Below are 14,185 nucleotides of genomic sequence, written 5' to 3'. Positions count from 1 at the left end.
GCCCTACCTCCCAGCCCCGCCCACCAAGGTGAGATAAGACACCCAAACTCTTTCTCTTTTGACAGAACATGGAAGAGGCATTAGTCATAAAAGCAAGAGGGATGAAACAACTGAGAATCTCAAATTCTTAAATGCTGAGTGTGGGCCAGCATACTTGGGAGGCCCAGACACAAAAGGAGTCCAAATTCACTGGCCAGCCATTTCTCCAGGCCTCCCCCGGGAGAGAGCTTGTGAGGCAGACGATGCAGGGCAGAAGATGTGAAGCAACCAATATTGGTGGCACACACGTAAGAATCACACGTATTTCTGAAACCCTCTGTCATATGAAGCAAAAGCTGCCTGGGGTGCGGAAGGAACAGGACTGCTACCTGATCCCAGAGAAAGATCAGTTGCCACTGGAGGAAAAGTAGAAGCAAAGCTGACTGCTGCTAAAGGAGTGGGAGAAAAATCTTGCTCAAGCCCATCCAGGCAGAGTCTGACCGCCAATAGCAGGAGAGGAAGAATCATCGAGAAAGCCTCACCTCTGAGGACCAAGTGCATAGGGTGATATAGGCCTAAGGTTGAAAATAGTGCAAGAGAATCCCAAACGCCATCCCATGCCTTGCACCAAGTAACAAGAATCAGCAGCCAACTGTGAGAAGAGGAGCAGAGCACAGATTTATTAAGCATTCCATGCTGCAGGCTTATTGTAAATCCAGGCTTCACAGTAAGCATAAGGTAGGAGGAGCTCATCAATAAGGAAATTTGGAATCAGTGGTGCACTAAAGGTACGTATAATTAACACCCCCCCCCAAAAAAAAACCTAACTCAACTACTGACTAGATTGGCTCAATCCTCCCTACTGCTGACCTCACAGAAGAAAAAGCCTGCCTATTTCTAGGCATAAACTGTTGCTAAACATCCCACAGTGAACAGGAAACTCCCCACACAAGAAATTATCTGACCCCAAATGTTAGTGGTGTCAACACTGAGAAACCCTGTATTAAAAATTGATGTATGCCCCCACTATCTGAAAACTGAGATAATATGTATCTAAATAACGTGAGTAAAGACGAAATCATATTAAAAATTAGAAAACATCTGTAATTGAATGGAAATTAAACACCACATACAAAAACACATCGGATGCAGCTAAAGCAATCCTAAGAGGCACACTTATAGTCCAAAGTGCATATATGGGAATAAGGCCCTGGCTGGGTATCTCATTTGGTTAGAGCATCATCCCAATCCAAGGTTGGCATCTCATGATAAATTTATGATATGCACAATTACCTCACCACATCTCATTCAGTAAATAAAAATTTCATTAAAAGCAAATGCTTAAAATAACATAAAATACAGTTTCATAAAAATGTTTTAAAAATGCATCCCAGGAAGTTCTGAAAATTTTTCTAAAGGAAAATAAATGTCTTTTCAAATGTGTTTGAAAGGGAAACAAAGTCACATTGACTAGGTTGAATAATTAAGGCACATAAATGCTTAGCTCTGTCCCCTGCAGAGTTCACGCTGGCTCAGATGATATGGGTCTGAAAACTGCCTCAGTCACTTATTGTGACTTCAATTATGTTTAACCTCTTGGAACTTCGGTTTTGTAATCTGTAAAATAATAATTTAATATCTAACTCATATGAGGTAGAATTGAATAAAATAATGCATACATGAAAGATGCAACAGTTTCTGAACATGGTTAAGGTTCAACAAATGTAAATGGTGATGATGATGATGATAAAATAAGTCATACATGAAAGACACAACAGTTTCTGGACATTGTAAAGGCTCATCTATTGTTTCTCTTTAGAGCCCCCCAAAGGAGAATTGAATATTAAGAATTATACATAATTATATGTAATGCAGAGCACTCAGATACATTTTTCAATGTTAGATATTTGCCGTAGGAACACATAAAGGGTGGTTTCCATTTCAACTTCATGTATTCTGGGCATTCTCCTGGGAGTAATGTTCGATTTAGTATTTTATTAGATACAGAAGGCTTCAATGCAAATGCAGAAAGCATGAGCCATTAAACCTGAGAATATCTATTCTATCTATAATTGAATTTGAAACAAAAGGCTACTAATGATTAGCTATAAGTCTCTTCTAAAGGACCACAAAGAACTTTATAGAAGTACTTTTATCATTTCATTACCATGTCCAGATTAGCAGAGATGATAATACAAATAAACTCTTATAAATAATCCACTTGTCATTTTCCTCTTCCTTGCCATTCCCTGACCTGCCTCACTCACTGGTCCGGGAAACACAGACACACGGGTGTTAAAACTGCACCAAACTAAAAATACATCAAACTAAAAATAAAATGAATCAGGACTTTAGGGAGAGTCTGGTAGAATTTTTCCAGATAAGGTGAATAAAATTTTAAAGTAAAAAACGTAATTAGTATGGGAACTTATTTTAGTTTTAACCTCTCATGGGGTTGAAACCCCATTATGATCTCATCATGATCAGTTATATTTTTAAACTATAGCAGAATTATTACCTTGGAATAGCTCTTTCTTTAATGTGAAAAACCCTTTCTTGTGATCATGATATACATATATTTCTACTAAGAGCTATTCTATCTGCACTTCTTTGAAGTTGCTTAAATTCTTTAGACTAATCACATTACTAAAGTTAATGGAGAGCATGTGAAGATTGTGTCACATAAATTAATAACATAAGTAAAAACAGCTTTGTCAATATATAAATAATTAGTTGAGAGTGTCCACTAATTCAGTATCCACAAGACCCAATTTTTAAGTGCCTTATGCTAGAATAAGCTCAGTTAATAACATAAAGTTTGATGGGATAGATAAATCATCAGCAGCTTTATCTAAGAGCTGCTGTAAAATCCAACTTCATGTTTTGTTAAATTTAGAAATACAGGGTTCCAGTAAATGTTTAGCACTCATGTCATAGAATATATTTCAAATTATGTCAAGAATTCATTGACTCTCCCCAAGGACCTGAAGTGAAAGTTCACTCTGTTAGAAAGGAAACCCTTCTAATGAACAGCACAGCGACTCTCCTGTCTCCCATACACCCCTGCATACTTTGACCACCTCACCACACCTCCGCACTGTCACCTGTCCTCCTTTCATGGCTCCTTATTAGAACTCACATGCAGGAATTACCCTTTTAGTTTCATGAACTGCAAAGGGGTGGGGGGCATGTGGCTTCCATTTTTTCATATTTCTCAGAACTACTACACATTACCCCTCATAGTGAACACCCTTTCATCTAAGCACATTCCCTTCCCAAGTCCCTGCTTCATTACCCTTTGCCACTTTCTTCCAGTGGACTTGCAGACAACCCAATGAATGACTGACAAAGTCTCCAAAGTGTCCATCTCCATTATCCTAGATCATGAATTCTTTTTTTTTTTTTTTAATCCTCACCTGAGGATATGCTTATTGATTGTAGAAAAAGGGGAAGAATGGAGAGTGAGAGGGAGACAAGCGTCGATGTGAGAGAGAAACACCAACTGGTGCATCCTGCATGGGGCCTGACTGGGTACCGAACCTGCGACCCAGGCGTGTGCCCTGAGCAGGAACTGTGCCCATGACTTTCAGGTTCACAGGATGATGCTCCAACCAGCTGAGCCACACTGGCTACAGTTAGATCATGGGGACAGAAATCGGTTTGGGGGAACAGAACATAATCTTATTCATTTTATGTATACAGAGTAGGTATACATACAATTCATAAATGGATAAACAAGGTATCTATGATATTAAAATTTCATGGGTAAGCACAATTTAGGGGGTGAAAAAGCTTAAAATGGCTCTTTCAAGGTGTGATCATGAAAAAGTGGTTGAGAAACACTGCCTTTGGTCAGAACTTCCCAACCAGTAAGCCTTGAACGGGTTACAGGTGTGTTGAGATACTGACCTTCTAAGCTCTGCAGGGGCAGGCTAGGCCTGAGGTTACAAGTGGCCTCCTTTTTCACCATAGTGCATCACCCCAAAATTATAATTTTCTATGTGTGCCATGACATGAAAAAGGTTGGGAAACACTGCCCTAGAGAAATGAACCTGTCTATTTTTGGGGGACATATAAGGCTGTCATTGTAAGTAAGGCCCTTTGTCTCAGTCTCTATCCCCTAGGCCCTGCCCCTGTATTTCCCCCATTTCTCTTGAGGACTCCTTTTCTTACTACAAAAAACTAATCCTTTCCTTCCTAGGCTACTGGTAGTCCATCATTTCATGGGCCTTGCTGCCTCATTGTTCTCAATCTCATGCCTTCGATCTTCCCTTCTCTATTACGCTTTGCCCCCTGGCCAATAAACATATCTACATCTCTCCTATCTTGGAGAAAATTCCTCATTTCAACTCCTAGGTGTTACCCTTATTCCATTCTTTTCACAGTCAGCCATTTAACAAGAAATCTAAAAGTGCTACTTCCAAGATTTTCATTGTTTTGTACTGAATATTCAATAAATACAAAAATATTTATAAAACATATATAATCTACAAAGAATCATACAACAAAACCCACGTACCCACCATCCAGGGTAAAAGGAATACTGCAAAGCTCTAGAATTGTTTATGTCAGATGAAATAAGAGAAATATTTATTAAACCCTTACTAATCATGAATTGTTGTCATTGAAGTTCAATTTCTCAGTGAAGTGTTGGACAATACGGCTCTAGCAATCATGAATATGTAATCTTTCTGCTAGCAGATTCATCAACTAATATTCACTGAAGAGGATCTGAACAGGTGGAGGGGAAGCAGCAGTCATTCCAGACAGTGGAAGCTGGAACTCTGTAGAGCCACGACATGGGAATCGGGTAGAATAATCCAGGGAAAAGGCGCACGTGTGCGACAGCAGGTAGAGGGCCTTGGGAGCTGGGCAGAAGATTTCAAACTGAATTTGATACGCAGGGGAAACCACTGCTGTTTATCATCTTAAAACATGTAATAAAAAAAAAAAGTTTAAGGCATCTTAAGACATGTAGTAAAAAAAGTTTAAGACCAGTTGATAGTGACATTTCATTTGCGGTGAACAGGGAGTGAGTGGGAAGGCTACTTTGCTACTTGCACGATGTCTGGAGTGAGGCGTGAGCAGACTAGAGCGCTGACATATGCTTCTTTGCCATAAGTGAACGAGTAAATTATGGTAAAGGGCAAATCAACAACGCTGGGTCATTGTCCACTGAGAGAAGATGAAGGGCATGGTTGAATCAGATGCCTCCCTGACTTGAAGGGTGGGTGGTGAGGAGAACGATGTCACCGGGAAAACTGGGAGGGAGGGTTGGTAGGGGAAATTTGTTCACGGTCATTCTGATGCTATACGAAAACGTAACTGTAGAGTAGGAATTTTAAACATGAAATTAGGGTTTGGAGAACTTGCCTTCATATAACAGTTTCTTATATATATAAATACACAAAAGTAATTTATATTAAATATATAGTATATCCTGTGACATGTTTCTCCCCAGGTTGAATTACCTTTAAGTTATATTGGCTTTGGCTACACTAAAATCCAATTAATGAGAGCCAGCCCCAAATCCAGTAGGGCTGGATTAAAATTATCTTATTAAACAGAACCCATAAAAATTCCTGTGAACTTAAGTATTGTAATTTCCATTTTATAGATAAGAAAACACATAAGGTAGATTTAAAGAGACCAGCAGAGGAATGATGGACTTTTTTTGTCTTTTTTAAAAAATTTTTATTAAATTTATTGGGGGAAAATGATGGATTTTAATGGACTGAAGTGACTCAAGCAATGCGTAAACTGAGCTAACTCCAATTTATCCACAAAAATCGATAGCAGCAATAAAACAGCACAAGACAGCAGATAAGCCCAAAGTACCTGAACTGAAACATTGTATTTTGCCTCACTACCCTTAAAAATCAGGTATGCCAGACTCTCAAACTAATACATAATGATAAGGTTAAGAAACAGCTCTTTTCAGCAATGTGTTCAGCATACTGAGAAAAGGAAATGTCATTTCCACTGAGAGAAGCAACCTGGAGATTAGGAAAGAATGAATGGGGATGTGTGGATAGCCCTCGTTAAATCTGAGCCCTAAGGCTCCTATTAGCATCTAAGAGTATATAGAGATTTGGTATCATTGTGAAACAGTACATCTAATTCTTACCATTAATAACTGGTGTGTAAACAACAATCCCAACCAAGTTTGGATCAGATACAGTTGTGTCCAGAATAAGGCCTCCAATGCTGAAAGATACAAAAATGATATAATTTAGAGAAGAGGAAAAGAAATGTACAAATTTGAAGCCATTCTTTATATTATAGAAACAGCCCTATGTTTAAATATAAAATATTTAGATATTAAAAAATAAAATAAAAAATATTCAAAGTAAAAATCAGTGTCAAGCCCTGGCTGGTGTGGCTTAGTGGACTGAGCATGAGGCTGAGAATTGAAAGGTCACTGGTTCGATTCCCAGTCAGGGCACATGCCTGAGTTGTGGGCCAGGTCCCCAGCTGGGGGCATGAGACAGGCAACCAATCGATGTTTCTCTTGTACACTGATGTTTCTCTCCATTTCCCTCCCTTCCCCTCTCTCTAAAAACAAATAAACAAAATCTTGGGAAAAAATGTCGATAACAAAATGTTGAAAATAAAACATGGCATAAGCCGTAGTCCCACATTTCAGGGTTCTTTCTGATCTCCAAGATATGTTACTGTAAAAAAGAAAAACATATATTTTAAGAGCATTAAAATGTATGTAAGGACATACAAGAAGTTATTAACAATGTCTATCTCTAGGGCTGAGACTGAGAGGAGAATAATGGTCATTTATATATTTCTGTACTTACTAAATTTTTTAAATCATGTGCATTATTGCTCTTATAATTTAAAAATAATTTTTAAATGAGTATCTTCATATTTGAAATGAGGCAGTAAAGGGATGATTTTTATTGTGTTAAAACTAGATAGAGTTAGGGTATGTCTTACCACTGGTAAATTAAAAGTGAGTTACAGCCATAGAAAGAGCTGATCTTGAAAACAGAGGTCTGGAAAAATAACATACAGATACATATGTAGTGCCACCCATACACTCCCAATGTCTCAACGGAGTGGAGAGACTTAAGCTTCCAAGACCATTATCAATTGGTTAACTTCAGTCTTTTGATCTACGTACAATAAAACATTGCCAGTCCCAATATTCCATGAAACCTCATTGCCTAAATCTTCTAAGAAAATGTAATTCACATTACAGAAAATGAACTATATGCTATCACAGAATGGGTTAATGGTCAAAATATCAGATCAAAGATTGTTACCACTACTTGATAGTTTACATTAGGAAATTATTAAATCTTTTTAAGTCTTTAGTATAATAAATGAACAGCTTAATATACCTAAACTGAGGAGTCCTGATTAAAAGGTCCACTATAAAATCCAAAAATAGTCATCCTTAGAAATACTTGAATATTTTAAGCATGATTTTTAAAAAATATATTATTCATAAAAAATCAGTTATGTTTCAAAAAATAAATCTCCCTGCTAAAATGCATAGATAATAGTGTAAACATATAATGAACACTTGCTAAAAAATATTTTAAAATATTGTTACCCAGGTAATAAAACTTACTACACAAAAGTTAGAAAATACAAACAAAAAAAGAAAAATCAACTGTAGTATATCATTCAGAGTTATACTGTACGCATGTTAGTAATAGCCTCCCAGACATTTTTAAACATGTATATTTTTAAAAAATAAAATTTCCCACATTCATGAAATAAAACTTAGTTCTAAAAAATAAAAAAGGCAGAATGAAAACATAAAAATAAAACCTTAAATTATAAAAGTATCTTTCTTCACTTTTATTAAATTTTATTTTTAACATCTTCTCCAGCACTTGTTGTTCGTTGATTTGTTGATGATGGCCATTCTGACAGGTGTGAGATGGTACCTCATTGTGGGTTTAATTTGCATCTCTCCGATGACTGGTGACATTGAGCATATTTTCACATGTCTATTGACCACCGGTATGTCCTCTTTGGGGGAGTATATATTGAGGTCCTTTGCCCATTTTTTAATTGGGTTGTTTGTTTTTTTTGGTGTTGAGTTTTGTACGTTTTCTATCATTTTGGATATTAAGCCCTTATCAGATGTATCGGCAAATGTGTTCTCCCATTCTATGCCATCTTGTATAAGCCTCTACTATTTCTTGATTTTTAATTTTAAACATTAATAACATCCACTATGGCAGATGAGGATTTAGTCTCACCCTTCCCTCTTTACTTCAGTCCCTTCAAATTCTCTTTCTCTCCCTATCCTGACAACCTGGTTATCAGCTCGGGTAAAACATTTAGGTTTTACTATTTTATGACAATGGGATCATAATTCACAACTGACAGTGCAGCATATTATTAGATTTCCTCACTTGTCCTTTTTGCTTTGTCTCCTGTTTTTCTTAGTTTTCTTTTTTAGCTCCTTAGTACTAATTCAGCCTCAAATCTGCAGCAGAGTTCATGAAATGCCTGTAAACACAGTCAAACTTCTCAGGCAGGTAATCAATCAATTCCATTTTCCTTTCTTAGTGACATTCCTTGCTAAGCCCCCTGCCCCCTGCTTGCCTGGCCCGCTGTGTGCAAGGCCTGGCACAGCTGTTGTCCCTGCCTTCCCTTCCACCACCCCCCACTCCCCCCCCCCCCCCGCCACCGCGAGAAGTCTTAGTCTGTGGACTGCGACCAAGTCCCAGCACTTCACAGGATCCTATTGCCTGCATCCTCCAGGGAAAAAACAGCCTACATTACAGAAAAATGAACCGTATGCTTTCCTCATTCCTATGTCATCTTATTTCCTCATTGTGATAAAACTGTCTTCTATTGGCTTTTATAGAAAGGGTATATGGGAAGCAAATATTTTGAAATCTGCATGTCTGAAAACTTCTTGAGTCTGTCCTTACATTTGGTTAATACGTCACCATATTTTACATTCAAAATAATTTTCCTTCAGAATTTTGAAGGAATCACTTCTGGTGTTGCTGCTGGACATCATTCTGATTCCCAATACTTCCTATTCTGGAAGTTCTGGGGATTTATAATAATGTGCTTTGATTTAAGTTCATCCTACTCCAATTCATCATGCGGGGTCCTTGGCAGGCCCTTTCAAGCTGGAAGCCCATGATCACCGGTTCCGGGGGATTTTCTTATGTTACTTCCTTGATAATTTCCTCCCCTTATTATTTGCCTCCAGTTGTCTACCTCTTCGCTCTCTGTTCTGCTTTTCAGGATTGTTCCTCAACCCTATCTTCTAACTGTTCTACTGAATTTTTTGTTTCTGCTCTTTGTACATTTTAAATTCCAAGAGCTCTTCCTGTTTTTTTCAATCCTTATTAAAGCATTCTGTTGTTACAGAACTGTAGATGCCATAACTTCTCTTATTTCTCTGATGACACTGGAAATAGTTTCTTGAGGTTTTTCAACTATCCCTGGACTTCGAGTGCCTTTTTTTTGGTCTCTGCATTTCATGTTAACTGCCTTAATCGAATGTCTAACAATCTGCCACAGCCCCCCGCCCCGCCCCGCCCCTCAAAAAAGACCTGTGAAGCACTCGGAGCCCTGTGCACCTGCACACAGCCTGTCTGCAGGTGGGCCTCTGTGAGCCATGGTCAGATGGGAGCGCAGCTCTTCCCCTAAACAACCTGCTAGGGTCAGTACACGCAGGTTTTTCTACGGTGCTCAAGACTTGCCCCAGAAAGATATTACCTATTTTTTTTGCCCGGGGGTATAAGTCCGACTGCCAGCAGTATAAACCTAACTTGTACAGGTGTTTGAACTTAGAGCCTCCCTGGTTTAGTCTCTCCAGAGTTAATTCTGCCGAGGTGGGAGGGGCAGCTACCTGGGTGGTCAAACTAGAGAAGGCTCTTATGATCCAGTTGCTTGTTACTACACACTTTCAGCCAATCTTCACTTCGGCTTTCAGAGGTACTTACGACCTCTCATCCCTGCGCCCTCCGAGTTTCTGAGGCTCAGAGGGGTCCCTGCCCTGCAGGCTTTTTTCACTCTGTTAAAGACCATCCACCTGATTGCATCTTAGGAATTTCTCACCTGCTGTCCTCTCTGCTCTCCTTCTCCATGTGGCTTTATAGCCTTTTATGCTTTTACTGTCATTTTAATACTTTCGGGAAGGAAGATGAACACAAGTCAATCTACCATGTGTAACAGGAAATTCGTACTCACTTCTAGCTTACTGTTTTCACCAAATGTGTAATGAACACCCTTCCACATGCATAGAAATACGACAGTTTTATTTTTTAACAGTTGACTGATGCTCCATTCTGTGACTATGCCCCACTTCATTCCATCAATACCTGGTTGCTAGGCCTCTAAGGAGTTCTCTTTTCTTTTTGATTAAAAATTCCACTGTGATTAGAATCCTTGTAACTAAACCTGTTGTGTATGTCCTTAATTATATCCTTAAGTCCTATCGGTGCTGTCAGAGTGGAAGTAGTCAAATGGTATGCGTGTTTCTAAGGCTTTCTGATAGCTGCCTGAGCAATTTACTATGAAAAACAAGTACTGTCCTTGACAGGTTAAAATACACATACAAACACACACACACACACACACACACACACCCGCAAAATTTCCCTCAACAATCTGATAAGGATTTGGTTGGAGAGAAGTTTGAAACTGGTAGCCAAATGAGGTTCTATACATCTACTGATTTCAGTAATTCCTGTCCCATATATCTATAATTGCCTGGGATAGTAAAGAATTGGTTACATAATGTAATTGATCCATGAAATAGCAATAGTCCATTGAACTGTGTTAATACACACTTGGATACATGCATATGGACCGCAAACACACATGCGTTAATACTAACCTACTGATAACCATGGCTGTTATGACCGGCTCCCAGCCCGAGTGGAGAACTGTCCTTGTGGCTGGATGTTTGGCTGCTACTATAATCCAGATAGGAGTTAAGGCCAAGAAAAAGACACCAACTAATGGAGAAATGTAGTAATAGGTCTCTGAAATGGAAAAAGAGGGTATTTCAATTTCTGTTCTAACCATGTAGCGAATGTAAATCTTAAAAATTTACCAGAAGATATGTTATCAAACATATTCATAGGCTACTTATTTTCTAAAAATTTCAAACAAATTTAAACTATGGATAAGGTAAAAATATTAATGTAACTGTAAACTAATACATTAATTCAACAAACATTTATTGAAATAGTTATGCAAACCAGATGGAAATAGCAATAATAATAAGAACGACAACAGTAAAACCGGTAACATTTATTTCACTCCTACTACTTACCAGGTACTTTGCTAAATGCTTTATATTCATCAATTCATTAACTGTCCTCACAAGCATGAGATAGATACTGACATTTCTATTTAATGAAGAACCTGGGGCTTAGGAGTTTATAGAGTAGAAAACAGGAAAGAGGAAGCTGTCAAAGAAAGAGCTTGAGAACTGAATATCAAGCCAAAGTGTGAACTCCACAAGACGAGGCCAAGAATAACTGGGGATTTATAAACTGAAAAATTCTTAGAGTTTAACAAAGGGCTAAAGGTCACTCAAGATCTAACCCGCTGGAAAGAAGAGGAGTCTTTGAACACTGAGCACGTTCAGCAGACCCAAGAAGGGTCACGTCTGAGGAGTAAAGCCAGCTCTCATGGAAGGTCTGCTGTTGGTCTGCCCCAATCAGACTCAGGGCCAAACCTTGTGAGGCTCAAGCTAATCCACAAATAACAGCCTGCAAGGATGAAGTCTAATACTTCATAAAGAAAAAAAAAAAAAATTGGGGATAAAAATTTAAGAATTTGGGATAATATTTGGTAGCATTTACAAACTTAGTTAAAACATCCTGAGACATTCTACTTATGTTAGACATTCCGTCTGTATCACAAAAGTATCCGAGTACTTAAAATAATCTTTATAAAGCTAATAAATTAAATGTATAAATATAGTGAGTCTTAAGTTTTCATAAATATTCATATATATACACAAATTTGGTGAGATTTCTATTTAAAAATCACCATAATAAGTCAATTAATTATAAATTCAAAAATGGAATTAGGAGACTGACATGTTACTCCACTGGGCTGGGTAAAAAGATTACAAAAAAAATACATACTGCCTCATTAGCATAAAACCATTAATACCATGAGTCAAATTCTCAAATATTTTTATACCTAATTCTAAATCTCCCTAGGATTAAAATTTGCCTTCCTCTTCCTGAAACAATTACATCATTCCAGGACATTTTGGTAATATAATTTTAACTGATTGAGGTTTTATTATTATCAAAGATTTCAGTCAGGGCATTCTGGATTCTTCTCGAAGACTCTAATACTTATTTTCGTACAGTAGAGACTTCATAACTTAAAGATGGTTGATCTCATAGTCATTGTATCCTTCAGCCTTAGATTTTAGTTCAATGTTACTAAATTTCTGACATCTCACAAAACTCTTCAACCCCATCCTTACTCATCTTTCATTGGACCTTGTATTTCTTCATCTTCGTAACATATTTATAGATCTCCTCACCTATAACTAAAACTGTTTGAACTAGATAAAAAGTCAAATTTATTCCTACTAGGTAGGAACAATTACTGTAGATATTAAATTAATATTCAAACAAACTTTACTCTCATGGCTTTATCTGATTTGCTATCACATCTTCAAAATAATTATACTAACAGAATTCATTTAACTATTTTCTTCTGTTTAGGGCTTTAACTAATGTTACATATAGTATCATATTTCTCTATGATTTTTTTAAAATATGAAAAGATCTTTATTGAATGGATTCTAGTTCTCCTTTCTAAACCACCAGACAAGGATAAATATCATCCTAATTAGGAAGCATCCTTACCTCCTAAAACAACTAAGGTTGCCAACAACCTCTGTATAGGATTAAACAGAAAACTAAAAGCATTAAAATCCATTAAACACAAATGAAAAAAACTATTCTGGTAGGTCAGATCACCTTAGTATTTCATTTTCAGGTCAAGGGAGGAGCACCATGCCAGGCTTTTAAGTTATTCTCAACATTAAATCTCTAGAAGATCATCTGAAGTTGAAAAAAACCACCCACCATCTCAACCCCAGAATCACTGCCCTGGATTTTCAAAAAGAAGAAAAAATTTCTCAGGAATGAAACTAAAAATAATAAGTGTACAGTTCCTCAAAAACTTAAACACAGTTTTTTAAACACTAAAAAAAAAAAAGTGGGAAAACCATGATAAAAATAAAAGTATCTAAAATGATTTACTGTAAATGTGTTCTATTTCAATTCCCTAACAAATCCAACATACCCATTCCCACCAAATTAGACCATATGTATAACCGTATAGAACTCTCCTTCCTTTTCCCTGGGTAACTTCTAATCCAATTCTGATAACGAGGGGAAGAATTACAAATACCAAAAAAGGAAAGTGCAAAACAGTCCTCTTTTTAGGGTATACTGCTATTTGATAGATGTAATAAAGCTGAAGAATTACTTTTAGAAAACCACTAATGTATATACAGACAACAGTATGGCGATTACCAGAGGGAAAGCAGGGAAAATGGTAATGGAAGGAGATTTGACTTAGGTGATGCACACACAGTACAGTATACAGGTGTTGTATTATAGACTTGTACCCCTGAAACCTATATGATTTTATTAATATACGTCACCCCCAATAAATGTGATTTTAAAAAAGAACCACTAATGACACAATCAGCAAGAAAAAAGGGTCAATTAACAGCCAACCATTACCTAATACTAGAGATTTCCCCATTTTGCTTTCTCGTTCCTCCTTAATCCGCCCCGGACAGATTTAATGCACCTTCCTTTTGTTTTCTCCTTTGATTCTAATGCGTAAAAGGAACTCAAAACTGCTACCCTCCAGAGCATTTTCTCAGTCCTTTGAGATTTTGCTTCTGGGTATGTTCTCAAAAATTTGGCTTCAATAAACTCATAAAACTTTTTTTAAAAGCCAACCATAAACTTCTGCATTAACATCAAAACCTAAAAGAATGTCTCCTTCTAAATGAAATAGTGAAATGATCCTAATCAAAGTAACATTTTGTGTCAATTTCCAGGTATATAAAGGGGTACGGGGTAAGCTGAATAATGGCCCTGAATGACATGCACATCCTAAGCCCCCAAATCTGTGAATGTTCCCTCATAGAGCGAATCCTTTCAAAATCAGGGATTCTGAAACGGGGAGGTTATCCTGAATTGTTAGGCTGAAC

General features: G+C 37.3%; 1 protein-coding gene across 3 annotated transcripts in view; it reads right to left on the bottom strand.

Moving 5' to 3' along the window:
- SLC41A2 (solute carrier family 41 member 2) overlaps positions 1–14,185 on the bottom strand; it is an 87,999-nt gene that overhangs the window by 29,903 nt on the left and 43,911 nt on the right. For all 3 annotated transcript variants that reach the window (XM_054574597.1, XM_054574596.1, XM_054574598.1), the window contains exons 7-8: positions 10,814–10,961; positions 6,107–6,186 (exon numbers count right to left, since the gene is read on the bottom strand). In XM_054574597.1, coding sequence (XP_054430572.1) covers positions 6,107–6,186; positions 10,814–10,961 — 228 coding nt within the window. The remainder of the gene's footprint in view (positions 1–6,106; positions 6,187–10,813; positions 10,962–14,185) is intronic.

The sequence above is a fragment of the Pteronotus mesoamericanus genome, unplaced genomic scaffold (genome assembly GCF_021234165.1).
Source record: "Pteronotus mesoamericanus isolate MK-2021 breed Mesoamerican mustached bat unplaced genomic scaffold, CSHL_Meso_final contig_263, whole genome shotgun sequence".
Classification (NCBI taxonomy): domain Eukaryota; kingdom Metazoa; phylum Chordata; class Mammalia; order Chiroptera; family Mormoopidae; genus Pteronotus; species Pteronotus mesoamericanus.
The sequence above is the reverse complement of the archived record's forward strand: the minus strand, read 5'-3'. Positions and strand labels throughout refer to the sequence as shown.